Source organism: Lathamus discolor, chromosome 2 (genome assembly GCF_037157495.1).
Source record: "Lathamus discolor isolate bLatDis1 chromosome 2, bLatDis1.hap1, whole genome shotgun sequence".
Taxonomy (NCBI): Eukaryota; Metazoa; Chordata; class Aves; order Psittaciformes; family Psittacidae; genus Lathamus; species Lathamus discolor.
The window spans coordinates 123,222,462-123,249,845 of record NC_088885.1 but is presented as its reverse complement, the minus strand read 5'-3'; the positions used below and the strand labels follow the sequence as shown (position 1 = coordinate 123,249,845).

General features: G+C 39.7%; 1 protein-coding gene across 2 annotated transcripts in view; it reads right to left on the bottom strand.

Annotated features, from left to right (window-relative positions):
* Positions 1–8,446: 8,446 nt before the first annotated feature.
* NKAIN3 (sodium/potassium transporting ATPase interacting 3) overlaps positions 8,447–27,384 on the bottom strand; it is a 359,636-nt gene continuing 340,698 nt past the window's right edge. The window contains exons 6-7 of one of the 2 annotated variants that reach the window (XM_065668345.1): positions 13,932–14,011; positions 8,447–10,362 (exon numbers count right to left, since the gene is read on the bottom strand). In XM_065668345.1, the coding sequence (XP_065524417.1) occupies positions 10,171–10,362; positions 13,932–14,011 (272 nt within the window). In that variant the 3' untranslated portion in view covers positions 8,447–10,170. Of the gene's footprint in view, positions 10,363–13,927; positions 14,012–27,384 lie in introns of both variants that reach the window. The other variant, XM_065668346.1, reaches the window with a different exon arrangement.

The following is a 27,384-nucleotide window of genomic DNA, read 5'->3' as shown; positions in this document are numbered from 1 at the left end:
CTCCACATGATCTCCTTGTTAAAGCAATCTCCAGAAAGAGGTTTCAGTGTGATCAGATATTTCTGTATTGGAAGTTTAAAAACTGGCACAGTTACCAACAAATGTGTTTTGTTTTGCTGTAATAAACAATTGCTTCTGAACAGGAAATAACTAGTATATTTTCTGATGAGGCTGGCACTTTAATTTATTTGCGTGGTAAGCCATCCTTTGGGAATATGAACTTTCTGGCAAGTCACAGAAATAAGGATGATCCCTAAATGCATCAGTAATTTTGGACTGCAGATTACTGCTCCAACAAGTGCATTCCCTGGGTAAGAAGGAGAGAACCCATCCATAGCCTTTCTAGACACAGGAAACAAAAGTATTTTATAATCTCTGAGTTAGGTTGCATTAAAGTAGTGCATAATATTTCTTTTTTCAAACAACTACATTAAGAAGATATTCAAAATGCAAATGGTGCCTGACTTTCACATTCACTTCTGCAAAGTTAACCTACAAGTGTCCTCCCCTCTGTCATGATGAAAGACTGTAGTACCTTTTAGATGAGGAGTTTTAAACTAGAAGTGGTCATTTCTCGTGGTTCCTGGATGGGTTACCTTATTTGTGAGTTAACCAGTTCACAAGAAAAACCCCAAAGACCTAACCTTTTGATTCCTCATTTCTGTTTCTCAAAATAGCATGTGTGTGCCAAATTAATAAATATTTTTGCTTTAATTTTGTTTTTTAATATCTAGATTCCCTTAGATATTCAGGGGCTGACTGTTTCTAATTAATTGTATAATTTATCCTAATCATAGAATGGTTTGGGTTGGAAAGGACCTTAAGGTCATCTAGTTCCACCCCCTCTGCCATGGAATTCCATGTTAGTTATCAAACTAAGAAGAATAATATTTCTTGTTGCTGAATTGAAAGAGACAAAGAGACTACTTAGAATCACAGAATCATAGAACAGTTAGGGTTGGAAAGGACCTTAAGATCATATAGTGCCCATCACCCTGCCATGGGCAGGGACATCTCACACTAAACCATCCCACCCAAGGCTTTGTCCAGCCTGGCCTTGAACACCGCCAGGGATGGAGCAATCACAACTTACCTGGGCAACCCATTCCAGTGCCTCACCATCTTCACAGTAAAGAATTTCCTCCTTATATCCAAGCTAAACTTCCCCTGTTTAAGTTTGAACCCATTACCCCTTGTCCTGTCACTACAGTCCCTGACAAAGAGTCCCTCCCCAGCATCCTTATAGGCCCCCTTTAGATACTGGAAGGCTGCTATGAGGTCTCCATGCAGCCTTCTCTTCTCCAGGCTGAACAGCCCCAACTTCCTCAGCCTGTCTTCATACAGGAGGTGCTCCAGTCCCCTGATCATCCTCGTGGCCCTCCTCTGGACTTGTTCCAGCAGTTCCATGTCCTTTTTATGCTGAGGACACCAGAACTGCACACAATACTCCAGGTGAGGTCTCACAAGAGCAGAATAGAGGGGCAGGATCACCTCCTTCGACCTGTTGGTCACGCTCCTTTTGATGCAGCCCAGGATACGGTTGGCTTTCTGGGCTGTGAGCACACACTGAAGCCGGCCCATGTTCCTTTTCTCATTGCCCAACACCCCCAAGTCCTCCTCTGCAGGGCTGCTCTGAATCTCTTCTCTGCCCAACCTGTAGCTGTGCCTGGGATTGCTCCGACCCAGGTGTAGGACCTTGCACTTGTCATGGTTGAACTTCATAAGGTCGGTATCAGCCCGCCTCACAAGCGTGTCAAGGTCCCTCTGGATGGCATTCCTTCCCTCCAGCGTATCAACCAAACCACACAGCTTGGTGTCATTGAAAACTTGCTGAGGGTGCACTCAATCCCACTTGGAATAGAAAACACTCTGTGCTTCCAGATAATGGCAACCTACTACTGAAAAGTTAAGCATGGAAATAGAGCTCCACAGTTTATGCGGTAGTACCAGGTTAGCTTTGGCTTATATGTTAGGTTAGTAGTATATTTGCAGTAAACCATCAAATTCAACTGTTAAAAGGTGATATGTTTTGCAGTGCTTTGTACTTACATATAATTCACAGATTTGATCTCAGCACTCTGCGGTGATTGATCCCAGTGGGACTTGGGACATTTCAGCAATATGTACCAATAAATGAGATGAACTACTCTTTTTCCTCTACTGTATTTTTGACTCTTAAGTGTGTGGTGGTATTTCTGCCGCTAGCCATGAGGTGGCATAATATGCACAGCAGAACAGCAGCCGAACCTTTCACTTACTCCTCCTTTGTACGTACATCATGTTTCTTGATGCATTAGGTTTTAATGGTGAACGTGAGGCTGTAAAACTAGTTGAGTTTTTAGAAACCCTGCACTTTTACAAAAGCAATGACAAAGATACATATTTGTGTGAGTGTATGTTGTGGTGCTTTTCATGCTAGGAAATAAAAACTCATTTTGAGACTACTACTATATGATGATGTTAAAATCACAGTTCTTTTCCTTTTACCTTTTTATTGTTGTTTGCTTTCTATCACCTAGTTTTGCTTTCAGCATGCTCCCTTTTGTAGGTCTTACGTTTATTTCCCCAAGTCTTTCTTACTTCACAAGGTTAGCCTCTCCAGGCTTCGTTTTCCAAAAAAGTGGCATCGGGGCGTTCGGGCCAGGCTGGTCCTTGGCCAGGCACAGGCATGGCCACAGCACAGCTCAGGCAAGCACCAAGGCCAAGGCCTGGGTTTAAATGAAGTTACATTGAGGTCCCGAGCAAAGCAGGAAAGGTCCCCAATGAGATCTCCCAGGGCCGTTTCCCAGCAGACTGCTGCAGATTGCAGAGCCCAGCACCTGTGGCAGTCAGGCCCTTCTGCTCCCCTTAGAGCTCTGGGCTCCTCTGGGTTTCCTCCAGAGCTGCCAGCCGGGCATCAGGATGCGTCCTGTGGTGCTCCCACGAGCAGAGAGTGGTCTCCAATAGGTGTTATTCTGGTCTCCAAACAGTCCAAGGGATGCCCCCTATAGCAGTCTAGATACAGCCTTCTCTAAACTTCAGGGAAAACAGACTCACTTGAATTATAAGACCTTTAGAAAGCAAAACATGACTTTGAACATATATATATGTTAACAGTGGTGTAGAAGGTTACTGATTATCACACACCTGAGGATCTGGCTGCCACCTATAAGCCAGGTGGCTTTATTTGCTAAGAAAAACAACACATTGTAGTGTGGATTACTAACACCAGACCGTGGCTGTTTAAACAAGTTGTTGGCTTGTATTTGCCCCAGCACTTGGGACTTTCTACCTGCTTGCTACCCTGGTTCTGGATACACAGATAAAGGAGGTTAAGTACACACTCGTGACGTTTTATTGAATAGTATGGGCCAACATGGGGAGCTGATTTGTTTGCTCACATGTAACATAGTTGTCATTCCAAATATGTTACATCCTAGGGAATGCTGTAACACATCCTTGTGTATGATGCTGTACTAGTTGGGCAGAAAATGTTGTGGAAAAAGAGAAATTGCATTAATTTTGGAATCACATTCAGCCAACTCGTCATTCAGCTTCAGCAAGTCTGCTTGGCGCTCACTTAGGGTGTTTTGAAACTGTGGTTGCATATGGCTGGTGTGGAATAAATAGGAAACTGGGACAGCAAGATTTAAAAAAATGATACGAGGTCCTAGGGGGACAAGGAAAATAAGGAGGATCTGTTTGTTTTTGCCTTCCTGGTATGATTTATGCATGGCTACTGTTCAGTCAGACTACACTCAGAGTCTTCTGCTGGTTTTGAAAGAAAACAGACCATGCAAAGGCAGCTGTCCCCCAGAGCTGTCCCATCCAGGACTGGGTTATATGACTGACCAGCAGGTACTCATGTGGAGGCAGGAATTAAACCCAGATGTTTAATTCATCTAAAATCAAAGAGAAACATTTGAACTATGACTTGTGTGAAGGAAATGGGAATTGCGATGAGAAACCATCATTTATCAGCAGTTGCTTATCAGCCTGGGGAAAATTGAAAGCAGGACAGGCTAGAGCTGTGCTCGTGGCTGCTAAATAATTATTGAGGGTCCTGAACAGCCTTGTGTCCCTTACAGCGAAGTGGAGTGCTATTTTCAGGTCATCAGGGCTGCTCTCACATCCTGTGAGCACACCATCAGCATGCAATGCAGACATAGCTCAAAGGGACAAATCCTGCAGCAGTAATCTTGATATGAAATATCTTCTTTATGTGCCTGTTTTCACAGATCTGAATTCCCTGACTGTCCACGATGTGTATATTAGTTGGCTTATGAACCCTCTGCAAATTAATGGCTATTTCAGGCTGAATGCACTGTTATGCTTGCAGGGACAGAGAGGAGAGAGAGACTGTTTCTTTAGGGCTGTATTGATGAGGGCACCCTCCACCTTATGCAGCCCTAACCCATCAAACCTCTGACATGACCTCAGGGTGCAACCCAGCCCCCCAGCTGTAAAAGTGCCAATCTGGCAGGCAGGGCCCCATCAGTGTGAGGCACTAAAGAACAAGTTTCTGTCCAAACACTGAGCATAGCAGGTAAGAGCTGAGTTGGTTTGAAAAAAAAAACCATGGAAGCAACATTTTCCCAACTTGAAATTTCTTCAGTGTACAAAAGTGCTCCCAGGTTGTAATTCATTATAATTAAACTAGATGAAGCTGATACTGGAAGGAGGCAAGCCAATTAGTTTGGGATGTCAATTTTTGTTTGCCTCTGTCAAAGTCTGTTAAAGGAACTTGATAGATTGCTGTGTTGGCTTTTTTCAACCAGGTAACTTCCATGGAAAAGACAGGCAGGCAGCCAGCTGCAGAGAAGCACATTGCAGCTGGTGTTGGAAAAAGGCTGCACCTGCCAATGCGGCACTCGGAGGCAACAACAGTGTTACAACACCACCTGAGCTGTGGACATCCAGATGGAGAGGTGAAACTCAAGATCCAGACATGGAGTAGAGCCCAGCACGGCAGCTGTGAGCAAAGACAGCCAGCACTCAATGTTGTTTATCTGATAGAAATCAACCACCAGGGTTTCTTTTGGCTAAAATACACCACTTTTGGGACAGGACAACAAGGCTTTTGAGTGACCAAATTATGTGTTCTCAGGATTTAAACAAGGTAGTATTGTCCCATGCTAACGAGCAACCATACCCCTACGTTCAAGCTCTAATATCCTTATTAATATATGGCAAGTAACAGCTTCTTAATGCCACCTTTTGCAGTACTGAAAGCAAGCAGTTGTTAAATAAAACCAGGCATAATTCCCATGTTTTTAACTGGTAAAGTTCTATTGAAAGTTATTTCATAGAATCATAGAATCATAGAATGGTTAGGGTTGGAAAGGACCTTAAGATCATCTAGTTCCCACCCCCCTGCCATGGGCAGGGACACCTCACACTAAACCATCTATAGTAGTTAATGTCATATGCTGGCACTAAAAGAACCCGTTTAGCAACTCCAGGCCATGAACTGTTTCATTTTAGAAAGTTCCTTCAGATCACAGCTGAATTTCAAAAAATTTGTTTCAAATTTTTGTGTAAAAAATCTGTATGGATGAGGAAGATCTGAGGATGTCAGTCCAGCCAATGATTCCTTCAGGAACACCCAAAACTGTAATATACAGAAACACAGAATCCCAAGGGTTGGAAGGGACCTCAAAAGATCATCTAGTCCAACCCCCCTGCAAGAGCAGGGTAACCTACAGTACATCACACAGGAACTTGTCCAGGCGGGCCTTGAATATCTCCAGTGTAGGAGACTCCACAACCCCCCTGGGCAACCTGTTCCAGTGCTCTGTCACTCTTACAGTAAAGAAGTTCTTCCTGATGTTAACGTGGAACTTCCTATGCTCCAGTTTACACCCATTGCCCCTTGTCCTATCACTGGATATCACTGAAAAAAGCCTAGCTCCATCATCCTGACACCTACCCTTTACATATTTGTAAACATTGATGAGGTCACCCCTCAGTCTCCTCTTCTCCAAGCTAAAGAGACCCAGCTCCCTCAGCCTCTCCTCATAAGGGAGATGTTCCACTCCCTTAATCATCTTTGTGGCTCTGCGCTGGACTCCTTCAAGCAATTCCCTGTCCTTCTTGAACAGAGGGGCCCAGAACTGGACGCAATATTCCAGATGCGGCCTCACCAAGGCTGAGTAGAGGGGGAGGAGAACCTCTCTTGACCTACTAACCACTCCCTTTCTAATGCACCCTAAGATGCCATTTGCCTTCTTGGCCACAAGAGCACATTGCTGGCTCATGGTCATCCTCCTATCCACCAGGACCCCCAGGGCCCTTTCCCCTTCGCTACTTTCCAGCAGGTCAACCCCCAACCTGTACTGGTACATGGGGTTGTTCTTCCCCAGATGCAAGACTCTACACTTGCCCTTGTTAAATTTCATCAAGTTTCTCCCCGCCCAACTCTCCAGCCTGTCCAGGTCTCGCTGAATGGCAGCACAGTCCTCTGGTGTGTCAGCCACTCCTCCCAGTTTTGTGTCATCAGCAAACTTGCTGAGGGTGCACTCAGTTCCCTCATCCAGGTCATTGATGAAAATATTAAACAGCACCGGTCCCAGCACCGACCCCTGAGGAACTCCACTAGTCACAGACCTCCAGCTAGATTCTGCGCCATTGACCACAACTCTCTGCCTTCTTCCTTTCAACCAGTTCTCGATCCACCTCACTACTTGATCGTCAAGCCCACACTTCTTTAGCTTATCTATGAGGATGCTGTGGGAGACAGTATCAAATGCCTTACTGAAATCAAGAAAAACTACATCTACCGCTCTACCATCATCCCTCCACCTAGTCACTTCCTCATAGAAGGCTATGAGGTTGGTCATACATGACTTCCCCCTCATAAAACCATGTTGGCTGTTCTTAATGACCCCCTCATCCTTGATATGCCTAGTGATGGAGTCAAGAACATACAATCACTCTATGTCACTGTACCAGGCAAAAATCTGTTTGATTCTCCATATAGTTTCTGTTTTCAAATCCTGAAGACATGAGATGCCTTTTTACAACACTGGTGCTACCTGGCTCGGTCCTTACTGAACATGCAGTGCCATTATTTCTGCAGGCATATCCCCGGTCTTGCTGTCAGTTAAAGTAGTGTTGCAAATCTCATTCTCTGTAAAACTTGAGATAAGCAGAAACTTGGGGAAAGGAAAAAAGTCTAAAAGTTTGAAGGCTAGATCTTCAGCTGTTCTAAGTATCACTTATTAATGTCAGAAATACCAGAACAGTTTATACCAACCGATATCTGCTCTGAGGTTTTAAGATTGTCAGCAAGTTCTGTTCTGCAGTGCAAACCTAGTAATTTCCTGAAATTACATGTTACAGTTAAGCTTAAGAAAACTATCTAAGTTTATTTAGAAAGTCAACACTTATTTCCTATGAAGCAGACTGGTTTGGGACCCACCTAACTCCTTAGTGAAAGTATGTGTTGAAAAAAAGAAGGAATTATTGCTTAAGTTTCCTACAAAATTGTTTGCCAATACATTTTACTATATTGGCAGACACAGCAATTAACATTCAAATCCATTTATTATTCTCTAGACTTTCACCCCCAACATGTACAGATTGATTGGTACTATTTTTTGTATCTCAGTTTAGAAAAGAACGACAGTTTCCTCCATCATTGCAGTATGCATTTTGGCTTGTTCTAATGAAGACAAATTCCTCTCAATCAGGATCATTCTGTTCATTAAGTGAGACAGATGGCAGACTCGCTGAATTGGTAACGATTCTGAGATTTTAAGTGTTATTTGGGATATTCTGGTTTGTGTTCCCCAGCTAGAGCAATCAATATTTCAGACAGAAGAGAAGTCAGATTCTGTCTTTGCAGAGCTTTTGTGGCATGTGCCCAGGTTTTGGTTAGCAACTTGAAAACGTGAAGTACACACAGAAAGGCAGGGTTTAGACACATTGAGGCAGATTCGTAAAACAGGGTCCAGCAAATGTGTCTGTCTTGGTAGAAAATTAAGTACACTCTTACAAAGTTCTGCCAGGGATGCTCCTCCTGTCTGGTCCTGAGGGTAGCACTGGGTTCAGCTGGAGGCTTTTCCTCTGCTAGCCCATAATAATAAATGCAGGGAAATTTGTGACGAAATGTAAAACCCAAATGGGAACCATATTGGTCAACGTGTGATCAATGATGGGAATCAGTGTGTTAGATCCCCATGTCCTGGGCTCTCTCTGCACTTGAGAAAGTTGAAGCAAGGCAGCTTCTGGAAACTGCCAGACGCTGAACAGTGCTCAGTTATCCCTGTATCTGAATTCCAGAGCTATCACAAACAAGAAGGGTGCATGTACTGGCTAGGTAGACATCATTAGCATTTTAGGCATCATGTAAAGAAATGGAATAATCAGTTATGATAAGCAGAAGTAAAATATTACAGAAGTAGATAAAAATGTGCTCACCTTATTAAAATATTACAGCAATAAGCAATTCACACTCTACGACGCCTCAAAAGCGGTATTATTTATATTAGTTTTGGTTTTTAGTGCTAAGGTTTTAGTGCTAAGATGAGCTTTACAAACCTGGAACTTTGCAATATTCTAGAATATAGGGGAAAAGAGTGTAGGAGGGAGTACACAAATACACAAGGACAGATGGCACTATCTTCATACAAAGCATCCCTCTTTTTGGCACAGTTTGACTTCACACACAAAGACATCGCATTTGAGGTATATTCAGTTCTAGGAATACTAAAACCGGGTTTTATTCAGTTGCTGTTTCTGTTGACTTTGTCTTAATGCTTACTTTATCCTCTGTTTCAGGGAACATTAACCTATGTTCAGGTTGTGGTTTCTTCACAGACAGTGAGGTCTTTAACTAGCTGAGAAACAGGTAGATGCACCACAAGAGCCTTGCCACCTAAAAATGACAGCCTCTACCTCCATTGTATTTATTCGCACCCCATTAGGTTCATATTGATAACACAAATAGACTTTAGAAGGGAAAGAACTGAGACAAGCTTTCTAGCTTTCATCTTGAAAATAGTTGATTCAAGAGAAGACTGCAAATTTAGGATCTAATGTTGCTGGGCCAGAAATTATCAGCTGAAGACTGCTTAGGACATTTAGGAAGTAACTTAGTGGACTTCTGCTCAACTTGTGGCAGAGATACAGAGATACACATGCCAGAAGGAATGTCCTTGTTGACAGTCCCACCAAAGAAACCATAAAATGAGAAACTGCAAAGCCAAAACTAGCCCCAAACCCCTGAAGCTTCTCCTGAATGCTGAGGCACGTAGGCTTTGCGGAGAGATGCAACTCTCTGGGGCATACAATTGTGCACAGTGCTTCATACAGTAATTAAGAAGAAACCAAATGTTCTGTTTAAAAGACTGCCAGTTCCCTAGAGAAAATAGCTTTGTGTATCACTTTATGCTAGTGGTGACAGGATAGAAAACAAAATACCACAGTTACATACATGTTCTTTGTCTAGAAGTATTTACAAATAATTTTACAGATTTTTACACACATTTTCAGCTTTGCTTGTTTACTGTCAAATTAAGAGCAAAATTAGTCCCCAAAGACTTCTAAGGCTTCAAATGGTGCCTCGTACTGTACATTCATGCTTGGCTTCTTCCTGGGAGAAAGGAGGAAAAGAGTTTAAAAATGTGCAAATCACAGACATCTAAAGAGCCCTGGATATAAGGATTCCTAGAGACCGACATCCGTAGAGTGGTTGTCCTATATCTCTTCAAATCAGAGACAGCTACTGATGGTGGGCTCAGGGCAAAAGAGATTAGGAATGGAAAAGGAATCATATAAGAATTGCAACAATTAGGTGAGTACATTAGTGCTCGAACATCTGGGTAAGAAGGGTCATAGATCAATTCCTACAGCATACAGCAGTTCAAACAATGCAAGGACTGGACATTGAGAATTCTAAATACAGCATTGAAACGACTTCTTGTACACTGTTAGGGTCTGACTCCTGCTGTGCATTTTGGAGTCAAAGTTCCTGTTTACAGACAAAATCTTGACCAGGCACAGTATGATTCTATCAGTCAAAAAATATTGACTTTTTCTGAGAAAGATGCACCCTTCTCCTAGTTTTCACAGGTGGTTTTGTTTTCATGCCTTAACACTGAATGTAGTAAAAATATTAAAATTAAAAAAGAAAAAATTTACAATTTACAAGTGTCCATATAAGTAAATTATTCAAAAATTCAAGATCATCTACAAGGATCTACGAAATAACAACGCTGATAATGACACTGAGCCTGCGGGAAGAACAGTCCACATGCCGCGAGGAACGGATGGTGGGTTTCTTCCAGAACGATGAGCCACAAGGTTGGTCTTTTCTTCTAAAATCTGTTTCTTCAGCTGCAGCAGCAGAAGTCTTGAGTCCACTTCATTACTTACTTCGACCTAAAAAGCAGAATGTATGAATTACTTAAAAATTACTCTCTTCTCTTTGTCTTCCTATTTGTGAGTCGAAAATTCACACCAGCTGACAGGTTAGTAACTAATGAACAAGTGGATCAATGACCTTTGGTCACTAATTTTTTCAGCTACAAGACCCACATATAAGGACAAGAAAGAATGGCTGGGTACAAAGTAGCAGCTTTGTATCATGCATACTGTACAGGTGAAAAAGTTTTGGGGAAAAATCCCACGGGTGGTGAAACATGTCTGAAGCTCGCATAATAACGGATTTTTTTTTTAAGATGATGCATTTTAACAGTGTATTTTAACAGTATTGATAGTCCTCACTATAACCACACACCTGCCGAATCTATGTGTTCTCACTTGACTCCCTGTAAACCGTGTTCACTTGTGTAATCTTGGAAAATCTGTAATGGTCTTTCATAGCAATTTTACACTGGGTAGTGTCTCAGGAGAAGATGCAAACAGGACAGGGTTACACAGACCCATCACAGAGCGGTGACCTCTCCACTGACAGTTTCTCAGACACTGAATCAGTTCCATGAGCAGAAGTTATCAATGTTCCTGGAAATCCTAGGAACATCCCTAATTGGAATTAGCGATTCAGAGTCTGTCCAAACAGTGTTGCTCAAAGTTACAGTAGCACTGGATCAGACTTACTCATCCAAACAGGAATAATAACGCACATGTAAACTTTAACTTCTGCAAACCGTTAATAATAATGATAAAAAACCCTAATGCAAGACAAAATGCAACTTCTTATTTTTTAATTCTAAACCCCACACTCCTCTCTTTTCCATGTGTCAATACATGAGGCAATTCTAAATACTACCGAGTGACCTGGCTGTTGATATTGTGCTTGAAATAGATAAAAACACAACAGTCCTCTTTATAGTCCATGTGCTTTAGTCTCAGAGACAATATGATTTTTTTCTACTCCCCCTGTTGTCTCCTGCCTTACACACATCTTGATTGAAGCTGCATTTTTTGGGGCAAAGATTCTTCTTCTCCTTGTCCAGTAGCCTAATGGAGTTATAGGCAGAATGAAGAGCAAAGACAAGCTCTGATCATTTCATATTTGCATTAAAGATGTTCCCCATGGAACAAGTTCAAGTTTAACCTCTTCTCAGGGGTGAAAAGGAAAACTAGTCTTAGACTTGCTAATCATTAATAATTATGTGAGCACTAAGCAGACATTATACTGAATATGAATACTTGATAAAACCAGACTGTCTTCTGCATAGTTTGCATGAGGCCACAGAACCTTGTGTTTCCAATGGGCTATGTTTAGTTAATTTATGAATTAAATAAGGGAAATAAGAGGGGTGAAAAAAAAAGGATAAATACAGCCAAGCTTTCATCTATAAATAACATCAAGCTAATTTTTCCCATGAGGAAAGTGGTGAAGATGGCAAAAGATCTGTAACCTTTATTAAAGCTTTGATTTTGTTTAACAAGCATTATTAACATTCAACTTTAAGAGAGCAGAAATGGAGTTTTTCACAGCTTGGATTCCAGAAGTCACATATCTTAGGGATACTATGGATTCTCAGACTGTGTATAACTGATGCAGACAGCAATTGACTTATCAAAAGAAGTCTTAGAAGGCTGATGTGCTGCAGAAACATAAGCATCTGTAAACTTCTGGCTCAATCCACTGACCATTCAAATTGTTCCCAGCAATTTGGCTTTTAATTCAGACTTTGATCACTGATAGTATTTTTCTTCCCTGCTTAGGTACAGATCCTCTCTGTATCTTTCAGTACATAGAACCAAAGCATCGATAAAGAAGAAAACTCAGTATAATTTATCTTCCAATTTTATACTTCAGGCTGCATAAAGAGGCCAAAGAGGGTCTTTCCGTCTGTACAATACCCATATGTGGTAAATGGGAAGATGCCATTTATTCTCCAGTATTGAAAGCTCACCAACATCTCTGAATCCTTTGAGCTACTTAAGCAAAATTTGCCATTAAAAAACAAATTCTCACATTCCGTGATTTTTCTGCTGCAAAATAAATGAACACATTCTGTAGGAATTTTTCTAAGTATTTTGTGAAAATGTCCTTTTCCCCTCTCCTTTAGTTATATTAAGTTTACTAATAATAAAGTACTAAACATTTATTCATTTAATATGTAAAATTAACCTGAATGCAGGTTTAGACATTAAAATTTTTTATGGAGATGTGTAAGTGTTGTAGCTGTAGCATTCTACATCCTGGATACCAATTTTACTTTTTTCAGTCTAGAAGTTTATTCGGAATGGTCAAAACCCCATTTTGCTGTCATCGTTCCACAAAAAATGCAGCAAAACTGGCATTTAAAGAAATATTACTGAAAACACAGATTCCAATATAGAGGGTGTACTTAATGCCATGTCAAACTCTTCATTACTTCATTTTGTTGTCATAATGTGATATTTCTTCCTGTTCTAACATACATCATCATACTGAGAGGGCTTTTCACCTTTTTGGTCCCCCATAAGCTTACAACATTAACTCACTAAACTTGAGTACATTTTTGTCCATGTTTATTTCTACACACTGAAAGCTGCAGCTTGAATAAAATACATTTAAAAAGCATGAAAAAATGAATTAAGTCACAAGCAATGTTCAGGTGTCAAGTGCCAACTCAAAACATATTGTTAGCAATTGTCCACTTTAAATTAAATCTCCCAGCACGTGTACACATGCATACACCAGGAAAAAAACCTTCAAACTCATTTGAATTCTGTTAACTGGTAAGTAAAATACAGTAAGCCATTAAATCAGTTTCAGTCAATTAGCTGCACATGGGTTTCATGTTGCATTTAAGATACTTGAAAGGCCTGAAGGTAAATTTAAAGACAGAAAGCATCAGGACAACAACTTAGAAGCATCTAAGAAGACTTTACAAATTAACATCTTCTGTTTTGATATTTAGAAATATCATCTACTTGAAGTTACCTGAGCTTCTGCAGAATATATGTTCTAGTAATGTTTCCCCATTATCTTAATTTATTACAAATAAAAAGAATATATATGCATACGAACTTACACATTAGGTAGCAGAGTAGGAAGAGCCTATACGTGATTACAAAGAGATAATGAACTTGCAGTGGAACTCTACAGATAGATAGAATTTGACTAGCAGTTTTTCAGCAAACATTTTTCTTTCAATAGCTAGACAAATGTAAAAGCTTCTGCTTTTCCATAAATGGGTTAATCCCATTAAGGTTTATGCAGCAGCAGCAGCCATAAACCAGCTCTTCTCTTGCTAAAAAGTCAGCAGGAAATCAATTCCATCGTTCACTGAGAGCCTCTCCTTGCGTTAAGCCGAGGCACAACATGGCAGACATGGTGATACCTACTAATCCTTGCATTAGTGGATATGTCATCAATGATAAAAGTGTCCTTACTTGCATGTTTTATGTGGATTAATTTTTAATTAAATTCTAATTAAAATGTAATTAAATTATTAGTAACTTGATGTCAAAAATTATTTCAGGAGAAGGTTAGCTTTCAGTCCAGTTAGAAGGATTAATGTGGTCTGTAGGACCAGAACCTTACCTACAGGCTTTACAGGCTTTAACTCAACATGTTCCTGGGGGGGCTGTCGGTAGGAGTATGTGTCAAGTCCGCCTATGAAATCAACTGAAAATACAACAGTTCCAGAAATGAACAAATGGAAATGAAAATATGTCAACTTAAAAAGAAATATGGACAAATTAAGTTAAAAAAGATAGTAAGCGCATGCACAGGTTTGCCTACAAGAAATAAAACAAGTGGGTAACGATGATGTGGAAACTGCTTACGGGAGGCTCTATGCTCTGCCTGCCTTGAGGTGCATTTAGCCCTGTGTCTGGCAAGACAGGCTGGCTGGTGACTGACCAGACACACGCTCTTGCCAGTGTGTGTGCGAAAGGAGCATTCACAAATCTGCAGAATACATAAACCAGAAACCACGGTGGGGTAATGTAGCTGCTTCTCTCTAAGGCAATCTCAGCATATACTCTCATATAATATTTCATAACTCAGAAGTGGTTTTGAAGAAATTTAGGCAGTGGAAACAGCTTAGCTCATGAGCCTAATTTCAGCTAAATTCTTACAACTCAATAGACTTGCAGGAATGTAATGCACCAGCAAAAACCAAAGGTGTATCCACTGAGTTACAAATAAAGTGGTGAGAACTGAACGTGAAAAAGCTGCATCTACTTCATCTCTGGATGAGTTGTGGAGACAGGAAGCCGTTTCAGAATCCTTCCACTTTCTCTCAAGATTTCTGTCAGAGATATCTGCTCTTGAGAAGTTTTTAGTTCCTTCCTATGGTAATAATGATTTTGAAATAAGACATTTTAGTCTGTCTTGTGGCTTACTATTTTTGGTAAGATTTCAAGCAGCTTCAAGAAGCCGTATGTTGAAACTATCCTAGAAATCTTAAAAGCATGTTCATGAAGGAGGTTGTTTTTCTGGTGATTAAGAAGGGCTTTTTGCAGACCTGTGCAGAGCTGAGAAATTCACTACACATTAGGATTCTTTGGTCACATGGAAAGCAACTGCCTTAATTTGTTTATAGGCTTATATATAACAATCCTGAGCAGAATTTAGATCCTCATTGTGTTGACTGTCATATGAGCACCTAGTAACAATCAACCTTTTCCTAGGCAATGTATGCACTGGGTAAACAAAGAAAGAGTACTCATCCGTGATGAGGGGATGCAGAAATAGAGATTGAAGGGCTGATGAAATACCCACTGAAATCCGTCCCTGTTGATTTTAGTTGCCTCTCGTCTTGAGTCCAAGAAAAGGGTAACTTGTCTGAAAACGGAACTTGATGTACCGCAATCATACAGCATCACCTAAGCCACAAGATTGTTTACATAAAACTGAGTGGGACATAATGCTGAGGAGCTAGCCCATCGCGAGTGCCAGCCCTAGCCTATCTGCACCTCTTCTTTTTGCTGTATTTCCTTCATGTCGCAGTTCTCCTTTAGAATGCTGTCACTAAATAAAATAACATACATCAAAATTAACTTAAGCACTAACAGGATAGAACCTTTACAAAGAGGCATATTTGCAGATAAAAATTGATCTATTAAGATTATGTCTAATGTAAGGCATAGATACTGATTAATTTTTTAGAAAAAATCATATCCATAGATATAACTTTTTTTTTTTCAGTTTTCCCTGCTTTTTGAAGGGGTTAATTTTTTATTTTTTACTGAGGACATGTGATAGAAGGAGTTAGAAGGTATGTTTTTGAGCTAATTCACCACTTCAGAACCACACATCATTCCTCTCAGCAATCACAAACATCATCTGCTACTGTAAGCAGGGAGGGAGTTTAAAGTAACTCATCCTTCTACCAACAAATCTTTTGGAGAAAGAAATGAAGTCGATATATATTAATGATTGTCAACATCATAGATGTATCTTTGTCTGATAAAGAACATATATATAATAGCACCATCCAACAACTTTTGAGATAAACTGCAAAAATCTGTTTAGCTGAGGCTTTCTCTTTGACAATCCAGGATGAGTTATATAGTATTAAAGTTGAATTTTGGGTTAAAATTCATGTGAAGCTAATTCTTGAGGCAAAAAGCTGCTCTATCACACAAGACAATGGAATGTGCCATTTTTCATTATGCACTCTATTTTACGGCTGATAGCTCTTTAATATGAAGATTGGTCATCAGTTATTAGAATTATAAGCTACTTTGAGTTCTAAAAATTCAGTCTGTTTTTACCTGATATTTTCACCACTTTTATCTAGTAGACTTTCAGGACTAAGACTACAAATAGCCCTTAGATACAGAAATTTCAATTTTTATTACTATCTATGTTTCAGTTCAAACAGAGATCTCAGACATTCAGCTTTGGTAAAATACTTAAAAACTTTACATTGAGTGAACTTTTTGGATGCATACATCCCTCTTTAATTAGCCAAAAGCAAACAGCAGCAGCGTTTTTATAGGTTTCCCAAGGGGAAAACAGTTTAAGGATGATATAAAATAATTGATTTTGCTAATTTCTGGCCTGGTTAATGGACTATAGATAATTTCTACCATAAATTCATGGGACTACAATAATTAACTTCAGAAAGTTCATCTGCCTGGAAGAAAGTTCAACAACAAAAAAAAAATCTATGCAATTCTAGATTTCTATGCATTAAATTAAAACAAAACCAAAACCAATCTTTCCCCTCTCCCCCCCCCAAAAAAAAAAAAAACCTGAAAAACCTCACAAGTTGTTAGCAGTAGGGATATTCAGTCACTAACTGAAAAACCCCACAAGCTGTTAGCAGTAGGGATATTCAGTCACTAACTGAAAAACCCCACAAGTTGTTAGCAGTAGGGATATTCAGTCACTAAACAAGGAACATCCCACGGAGTCCAGTCATTAACTACAGTCACGCAGAGAGAAACTTAAAATCCTAGGGAGAGGATTTTTTAGCACCCCCCAGATAACAGCAGGTTACAGCAGAAGCTAGTTATTTTATCTGCAGCTCGCTGCAAAACATGATCCATATTCCCAGGGAATTGCTCTCTGCTTGTGTCACCTCAGTTTTGTGGTCATGCTGGATGCTTAATGGCCAGTGTGAAATGTTCCTTTAGAGTTCACTACCTGCTGGGCTTGGAAGTGCAAATCTGCGCTGGCTGTCCACTGTGGGTAGTCCATTAAAATGATGCTCATTCACTCACAGGCCATATCAGAGGAACAGTTGTCATAATCTGCCTGAGTGAGAAAAGTGCAATATGCTGCTGGTTGAGGAAAGCGTATCTACCATCACCAGCAATTTGCTATTGTTTTCCTGACAGATGACATGTAGGTTTGATTTACTATTATTCACTGGATTAACAGTGCGTTTGCCAGTTAAAATTTGCTTTCCTTTGAAGTTAGAAAAGAACTGGAGCTCTGAAAAAATGCTCTCTGTCTCCTTTCCCATCCTCTCATCTGGAATTCAGCTTCTCTGGCAATATCCCACTGACCTGCTGGCAGGCCCTGTGCAAACAGCTGCTAGAGCTTGTCAGCCCATTGGTATATTATTAATTTCTCCTTTTCAAAGCTGGCAAATTCTAACCGTGTCCGGAGGTGCAGGTATTAACAGAGTGGCCGTATGCAGATAGCACAATTCTTAGTAAATCCCGCAGCCTCTTGGCCTGGAATACTTTGACGCCTCCCCTTTTTATAAGTGTAAGCAAGCCCCCAGACTGGTGGCTTGAATGGCTGGCACCTCCAGACGTCCCCTTTCAAGAGAGGGGCAGGCTAGCAGCTGACCGAATGTGTGTTTTTATGCACCATAGATTTTCTTAAGTTCTAAACACTATTTTGAATTGAATTACTTTCGTTGTGCTGAGGTTTCTTTGAATGGTAATATATTAATGAAGTCACATTCATTAAGAAAAGGTATATAACTGGGGAGAGTGTAACCACGTGATATAAGTGACAGGTAGTAAGAAAAGAAGCCAAAGTCAACAAGAAAGAGGAAGCAAAAATGGAGGATTGATGGCAAGTCAGCGCTAGACACATAAAGTCGACATTTCAGATTTTCCAGTGTTTGCACTTGTAGCTTATATAAACTTTCCAGATAAGAATGGTTAGTTTTTTTTCCAGGGTGTCTACTTTCCCAGCTGCCTTTCATTCTCAAGAGACACACTGTTCTTACACCCGTCACTGAACCAGTCAGGCTGATACATTCTGGGTCCAATACTCAGTTTTGCCCTCTTCATACTGAGTATCTAAACCTTGAGTCATGTAGCTGAAGTATCACACCTTCCTTTGTAGGATCCCAGGAATAGCTTCTCATTTATGCAGAGGACTAAAGGAGGGAAAATGTGTGCAAGACAATTAAGAAAGGGAGAAGAGGCATCAGTAACCATATGCGGCACTGTGATTGCTGCTCTGTTTCTATAAAGAACTAGCAGACGGTAATCAGGTTAAAACTGAATAAAGTGATAGAAAATTACTGAGACAATCTTTTGCATAAACTTTTATTACTGGAAGCTAAAAGAAGAATATTTCAGGGTTCCACAGTAATTATTAAGATTTTGCACCAGATTTTCTTCTTAGTCTTCACCTAGTGAGACAGAGCATCACTTATAAAACTGCCCTACATTGCAGCATGTAAGTACCACACTTCTCTGCAGGACTGTGCTGAAAGAAGCATCATCTCACAGGTTGCCTTAGAAAGGGCACTAGTACAGAAATCTTAACTGCAATCTTTGCTACCAAAGTCTTTCCTCATTTTTTTGGTGTTATGACATCCAAGATACCAATACCAGATACACAGTGATTTTTATTCTCCAAGGATATGGCTGTGCAGTAAGACAAAGGAAGTATGATGTCAGGAAGTAAAAATGGCTCGAACCTTCTCAACCCAGACCCCCCAGACATTCCAAATATAGAATCATAGAATCATAGAATAGTTAGGGTTGGAAAGGACCTTGGAAAGGATCATCCAGTTCCAACCCCCCTGCCATTGGCAGGGACACCTCACACTAAACCATCCCACCCAAGGCTCTGGCCAGGTGAAAGCACCTTTTCAAAATATACTCTCTGCGATGCCTTTGAAAGCTATTTGCAGCCATACCATCCCATCACTGAAGTTAAATGACAGGCTGCCTGACTGGGTTTTTTTTCTTAAAGTAAGCATTTTTCCATTGTCCTTAATGACTTAAGTCATTAAGGAGTCAAGGACTCCTGGCTGCTACATGGTGAAAGTCTCTAGAAGAGTAAAGTCACCACACATAATATGGAAGTTGTATTTAAAAACACTTCAAACAAAGCAAGCTTTTTTCTGGCTGGTATTTAAAGGTGCTACTGCTAGTTCTAGAGTAAGATTTCAAATACACTCAAGGGTAGCCCTCTTTCTGCATATGACCAAAGGAAACTGCAAACAATTCCAATTACAGCTCCTACATTACTTTTATATAGAAGATTAGAAAGGTGAAAAATCTTAGCTCAGTTGTATTCACTAATTACTGATTTTCTCCTCTGTGGCAATTTTTCCTACCTAACCACTTTTGGTGCAGAATGCACCTTTTTTCTTACCATTAAAGTTACTACACTTATGTACAAATTCAGGTTACAAAGGAAATATAATCCATGCAAAAAAGGTATTAAATGTGAAGAAACTACAGTTATCAATTACATGCATACAATCCCAAGAGACAATGTCACCAAGTTTTCATAATGTATACCTGGTCAATCCACTAAAATGGCCGCTCAAGTAGTCAAGGATAAAGACTGTTGTACAGAAGGCTGTTACAGCTTCAGTCACACCTCCGAACACATGATCTTCATGATAAATGTGTCCAAGTTGGCTTCAGAAGAGACAGAACTCTGAATCTGCTTTTCGAAGTTATGCTTTGATCTTTTCTGGCACTCTGATTCTGGGATACATGTTATGCATTAGCGTGCCTTTGTATTTCTGCTGAGTTTGATGCCATAAACTACAGAGTTCTTTTAAAAATGTTCTGTGCAGATGCTAGGACCTATTGGAATCGATCTATTTAACATACAGTTCATTGCTAAGCTGCAAGTTTGGTGTATAGTTGTTTCAAGTTATTTTTTTTTTCCATCAGTTGAGTTTCATGGGGCTCTATTTCTGGCCTGTTGCTCTTTGTATCCATACCAATTTTTTTTCCTTCAGTTATTTGTCAGTATGATCCAATAATTTATTTTTGAGACAACACTTATGCTACAAGTCAAAGAGGCCTTAGTATGTGAAATTACATTCCATTTACATAATGCAGACGCTGTTCAACTCCTTTGAATAATTAAAGATAAACTTCCTAGAGCAAAGTACTTACTAGATCAAACACATGACATGTAACCATGCTTTTCAAAACACTTGTAACATTTGGAGGAAAGGATTTCTCTGCATAGAAGAAAGTTCATAGTATCCATTCACAACAGAATTTTAGATTTATTTTAAATAGTAGGTTATATGACTGGAGGGATTCTTCTTATCATTGAGTGATTCTGGAGTTTTGTTCCCATCTTCCTAGGGATGGAAGACTATTCCTGAACTTTGCTGCTGCGGTGCTCTGTGACATGATATTGCTTCATGTGTTTATATCTTTACTTGTCTTATGAAGAGTGAACAGGACTGAGCCAAGGATGTTCAGGAGAGCGTGTCTGTGTTCATGGCACAGCACAGAACACAAGCCAGCAAGGCAGTAAGCTGCCAACCTGCTCCTCAAGTAGAGGCTGCAATGGGGAGCAGCAGACCAGGCAGGTCTTGGAGATGCTCAAGAAAAGGCACTGTTAACGACTCAGGAGGCCAAGCAGACTCTGCTGCAATTCAAGAAGCCAGGGACTTTGCTGAGGCTCAAATGGGAAGCATGGCTCTCCAATTACATGGACACAGACAACAATGGAGGAAATGCCATAAACCTCTCATTTCTATTCTGTATAATCCAGTAACTTTGAGCTTTCTACTGAAGAAATGTGCTAGTGTATTATTGAATTAATGTTGCCTTTTTTGAGCTCTGTGTGGGAGTTTTCTTCGGGAATTTTCTATAAAGGGGCATGTGCACATCCACTTCAAAGATCTGGATGACTAAAGCTCTGTCACATTCAGCCCATGTTGCAGTTTTTCTTGTCTTTCCTTTATAGCCTTATTTTCAAATCTTTGCTTTAAAACCTGCTTAACACCTCTGCCCGTTAGCATCTTTTGCTGTCAGACAGGAGAGACTGCTTCTTCCCTAGCCCTTCCTTCCTTCCTTTATTAGTAGCTGACTTGGCTGGGATCCAGGTACAGAAATAATGTTTGCCTCGGCAGACCTGACACCTTGAACTTGATACTCATGCTAAAACATGTACTTGCAGTAGCCTGAGAGGTCAGGTATCAGCTTGTCCAGAAGAATACTGATCTGGTGATATTTTCCACTTTGCGATATCAAAGACATTAAGACTACATAACATTGTTTTCCATTTCAGATGAGGCCATTTCCATTTCCTCATCCTCCTTCCCATTTATCATTCTGCCCCCATATCCATCAGTGACATCCTGTGTAAAAATCCTGCTTCACCACATGACATTTGCTCCTCAGCGTGGGGCACTGTATGCATTCTCTCCTCTGCAACTATACTGTGCTCACAGATACACCCAGCCTTGCAGTGGCCTTCTTCAGTGCTTGTGGAGACAGACACTAAGGCTTTCTACCACTCATCTTCCAGGGTTTCACCTTCTTTAAACTCCAAAATACCTTTTTTTCCTCTGCTAAGCAAACGGTGTTGCCTCCAGAACTGCTGGAGCCTTCCTCTCCACATCACAGCAGAAAATCCCACATTCTTCTTCCTAGCGAGGAAGTCTGTGGTCCCACTGGGCTTCTCTGAATTCAAGTCTACAGATCAGAAACAGAAATGGATAAACTCTTTCTGTGATCAACAGATTCTCAGTCTTATCCTTTCAATCTTTCATCTCTGTGGACGAGCACAAGCTATCAACCTCTTCTGTTTGTTCTTGTCTTTAGTTTTCCAAGATGCGGAAGCCAGCAAAATAGCCCTTCTGCTGACCAGCGTCACTCCAGTCATCATTGGCCCCAGTAAACACAGTATCAAGTCATAGAATCACAGAATCATAGAATAGTTAGGGTTGGAAAAGATCTTAAGATCATCAAGTTACAACCCCCCTGCCATGGGCAGGGACACCTCACACTAAACTATGTCAACCAAGGCTTTGTCTAACCTGGCCTTGAACACTGCCAGGGATGGAGCATTCACAACATCCTTGGGCAACCCATTCCAGTGCCTCACCATCTTCACAGTAAAGAACTTCTTCCTTATATCCAATCTAAACTTCCCTTGTTGAAGTTTTAACCCATTACCCCCTGTCCTATCATTATAGTCCCTAATGAAGAGTCCCTCCCCAGCATCCCTATAGGCCCCCTTCAGGTACTGGAAGGCTGCTATGAGGTCTCCATGAAACTTTCTCTTCTCCAGGCTGAACAGCCCCAACTTCCTCAGCCTGTCTTCATACGGGAGGTGCTCCAGTCCCCTGATCATCCTTTTGGCCCTCCTCTGGACTTGTTCCAACAGTTCCATGTCCTTTTTATGTTGAGGATGCCAGAACTGCACACAATACTCCAGGTGAGGTCTCATGAGAGCAGAGTAGAGGGGCAGGATCACCTCCTTCGACCTGCTGGTCACGCTGCTTTTGATGCAGCCCAGGATACGGTTGGCTTTCTGGGCTACGAGCGTACACTGAAGCCGGCTCATGTTCCTTTTCTCATCGGCCAACACACCCAAGTCCTTCTCCGCAGGGCTGCTCTGGATCTCTTCTCTGCCTTTCTATAGTACCCTCCATCTGCTCCAGGTTATCTGATTATCCACTATTTCAGAGCCATTGTGGATATTTCTGCTAAGTCTACTACTTAATCACATCTAAGTGCATCAATGAATACCCATTTGTCTCTGAGGATGTTTCTCTGGAGATGGTGCACCTCATATTGTTTTTGCTTTTTTGATGCTCTATCTTTACCTTCAAGTCATCTTGCTGATTTCTTAACATTTCTTTCAACATTACTTTCTCTGTCACCAACTCAAATTGTCTCCTCAAAACCCCAGCATATAATATGATTATGTTCTCACCTTTGAGAATAGAGCTAAGGATGTAAAGCATTATAAAATTGGAGCTTACAGTGGCCAGTGGTCTTCTTATAGATGATGGAGTGTAAAGAAATATCACGCCTGTCATCAAACATGATAGCTAGGAAAATGGTTTTCTCATTGTTAGAAAGTTGGTATCATTTCACATTAGAGAAAGATGAATGTGCAAAAGAGGAACAGAGTCAGTAACAGGATTAATACTCACTTTGAAGCCACCAGTGAATCAATCTGCTAATGATAAAGAAAGATAATGCAATAGTGACCTCATCCATAAAAATTCCTCTCCCAGAAGAAAGATGAAATAAAAATTACACTTTTATGAAAACCTTGTAGCTCTCAAATTTCAGTCCTCCAAAATAACACACTGTCATGATTAAGGAGGAAAAGAGAATGAGTAGAAATTGATGCCAAGGAATAAGAGTCATCATAAAAATGGTGAGACTCACACAGTATTACTTGGTTTTGCTGCGGCTAACCTGTAATATTAAGAAAAGCACAGATGTACTGATAGTAAATTTCAGCTAACAAAACCAGACATATATTTACCAATTCAAGGCGAAAGAATGTCAAATGAAGTATATACTGACCCAGACCACAGAGCACTGATAAGAGAAAGACTTGTTATGGTCTAGCGCTAATAAAGCACATCAGGAACACAGACAATACATACGATATAGCCTTTTTGAAAAATAGGTTTTCTAGGTACAAGTAATGCATTCTATTTGGGTTGGCTTGAAAACCATATCAGCTATATCAGCCGATTTAGTAAGATAACACCTCCTGTCATAAATCTTGATTCTCTTATATCTTAAAATCATTAGGGCTATTGAAATAGTGCAATTAGAAAATCTGAAAAGTACAACATACAGACAGCAAGTCCAGGTTTACAAATCACAGGAGTTTAGAAAAGTTACTTTAAGAAGGGTTGAAGGTGTGATGACAACAGAGACACAGTAAAGAGAACTACATATAGATTAAAATTCAACAGGATAAAGAAAAGGTTTCAGAAAAATACTCCTTAAATTAGTTTTAATATTTTAATATCTTCTTTCTCTAGTTTTTTGACTGCTGTTCTTGTAAGAAATCCTTGGGATACTTTATTTGCAAGGATCTTTCTCTTGTTTTGATTTTATCAGTACTCAACATTATTATTCCTTTCTTTCCTGAACAAAACTGATGACTTTTCTTGCTGGAACATGCTAGTTGCCTTTAGATTTATGAGATTTAGAGCTGAGATTTTCAAACAGCGATTTTCAGACAGAGCTCTTAGACACGATGTGCTAATTGGGAAATTATCACACAAGTAACAATAACTATGAAATGGGTATTACTTAAGCTGAGGCCCATAAATTAGAATAACCCATCTGCATGCAAATTAAGATGCAGTGGAGATGGCATTTACTTAGAAGAGTGGGAGTCCGAAAAGTTTCTTTTCAAGCTCCACAATAAAACCAGACAAGAAGCTATTGCCATTTAGAAATTAAGAAGTAACATGACTGGTACGGGAAGCGAAAAATGGATCTGTAAAGTAGTTTCATTTTAATGGATAAGCTTGTTGAAAGGTAGGGAAAGGAACGGGCACCACTTAGGCCTGTATGTGATGTCAAGTGGAAAGCTCAGGAGAGGGATGCTGGATGCTGGAGTAAGAGTGATTTAACAGTAGATGCAATTTAAATGAAAAGGCTAAGGTGCTGGCAACTGAGGGTTGAGATGGCATCCATTTAAAAGAGGATTTAATTTGAACAGAAAGGCCAAGGAGGTGTAAGGTGGAGACTAAAACAAAATCAATATTAAATTAGGTAAGTAGAAGCTTGAATCAAATCAGCTAGTTAAAAAAGGCATACTGAGTATTTGGGATTAGGGAAGCAATGCATGTACCTAAGAAATGTTAAGGAACTCTCAATAAACAATATATCCCCTCTGATCAGAATAAGAATTCAATTTTAATAAGAAAATTATTTGCTACAGTACTAAACTAAAAAATCTTAAATGAAGGTATGATTTGCAGTTTAAGGAAAATTATATTATAATTATATTCCTATTTGAAGTTGTCTTTTATGTATATACAGGTGTGTATATATATGTGTGTATATATATATATATAGGATATGGAATGTAATATTAATAGAATCATAGAATCACAGAATCATAGACCAGTTTGGGTTGGAAGGGACGTTTAAAAGTCATCCAGTCTAACCCCCACTGCAATGAGCAAGGACATCTTCCAACAGACCAGGCTGCTCAGAGCCTGACCTTGAATGTTTCCAGGGACTGGGAATCTAGGCCTCTTTGGGCAACATGTGATAGTGTTTCACCCACCCTCACTGAACAAAAATTCTTCGTTATAGCTAGTCTGAATATTCAGAATCAATGGTGGAATGCTTAACATGAATTATACTTACAAACCAGAAATTTATGAGGTAGTAGCAAACTAGCTTTTAAAAACTCCTTTCTAGTTATCAGTCTGGAAATCAGCTCAAAACTGAAAGGAGTCTGTATATACCTACATTTGAAACAGAATGTGTATATATACAAATACATATCCATAGATATGCATACACATATCCATCTACACACATATATACATATATATGTATGTAGTTATCCAAACAGGTAGAAATTGTCCAATAAATGACATAATACTGTTCAGACACCTTTCTCTGTTCAAGAACGGTGCTAGTACTTTCTGCAAACAACATCTTTTGCTTTCCATGCAGATTATTTCTAAATGCCTAACCTATTCTCCTGAAATCCCATTTAAACCATTACTTACATATATGTACATATTTCTGCAGTCATAATCCAAAATCATGGATGGAAGGTAATGATTGCAGCTCTGTACCTTTTGGTATCTGAAAGCTCACACAGTTTGTTGGAATGAAAGAGATCTCAAAAATTTATACTCCTAAACTCTCCCTCAACTTTGTGAAAACAAAAATGAGTGAGTGGAAAATTCTGACTTGATCAAAATGATCAAGTACGCAGAGCAGAGTACGCATCATCTGCTGAGCTATGTGTAGTGCCAGGCAGCTGGTTCTGGCTACTCAGATTTTTACCTACACAGGAACATTTCAAAGCTGTACCATATGTAGAGGGCTACTGCTCTTACCTACTAATATTTTGGAAAATATCTGATAACAATCCTTTGTGCTAAAGTGATTGAGGTGGTTCCTGCCCACTGAAATTCAGGGAAAAAAATTCTGTCTTGTGTTTTTGGGATGAATTGTGGGAAGACGCTGGAGGAACTTATAATTTGAGTGATTTACCCTTTTTCTTAATGAAAAATAAATGAGCTGCTTGCTTGTGTGAAAATGACATCTTAACTATTGTCTTCATGCTTATTGCCAGGAAAGTTAGTCTGAGTTTAAAGTCATAATTAAACTTGTGCAGGAAGAGGAAATTAGAGACAACCCTTCAGTAAGAAATGAATTTACTGAAGATAGACTAAAATGTTTTACTCAAGTGGTACAGAAACTCGAGAGGTTTATTTTTCAAGTTATTTGAGTCACACCTTTAGTAAGCTAAGCTCTGTCAATAAAAAAATGTAATTAGTTTACACATGTCATTTAGATGATGCCATTTTCTCACGTTTTGGCTGCGCCATGTCTGGATAAACCTTACATGTTGCATTCCATATGAAATGTATGGTATTTTCAGGCAGGTAACTTCTTGCTGCTGTGAGAAATATTTCACAGCCAAGACTTCCCTTTTAGTATACTGTACACTAAGACTTCCCTTTTAGTATAATGTACACTATCTATTATTTAAAGACAATCTCTTAGCTTGAACAAAGTGTTCTGCAACAGTCCATGGAGATTTCAACTGTAAATGAAGACTATTTTGTACATTTTGCTAGGGGAATGTAAAAGCAGAGGGTGGTATGGGTATATATTTTTTTTGAGTTTCTTGTGTCTGATTATTCATCTATGGTTTTTGAGCAGAAAAAAAAGAAGGAGGAGTCTTGCCTCCACTGCAATTCTTTCACTATTGACTTACCTAGAATCTAGATTATTTTTCTAGTATTTAGTATTTATTTTTAACTGCTTTTATTTTAAACCACCTCAGAGCTTTTATCCTTGGTTGTGTGCATTGTATCTGTGCACAGGTTTCCATAGGAACTAGAACAAATGCTTGCTCAGGAAATGCATGATAACTTAATGTAAATGAAAACAAAGAACAATTGAAATAGTATGTAGTGGTAACTTAAATAGGATAGCATCCTTGCTGTATTTCTTCCTTCATTAAATACTTCAGAATTTAGTGAGTGAGCATGCATTTTCCGTTAATTCACGCATTAAGGCTAATGATAGATAGGAGGACACCAATGTAAGACTGTGCAGTATTGATAGAATAACAGGTTTATCCTTTGTATTTCCAGAGTATGTGTGAGAGTGGAGTCAGGTATATGT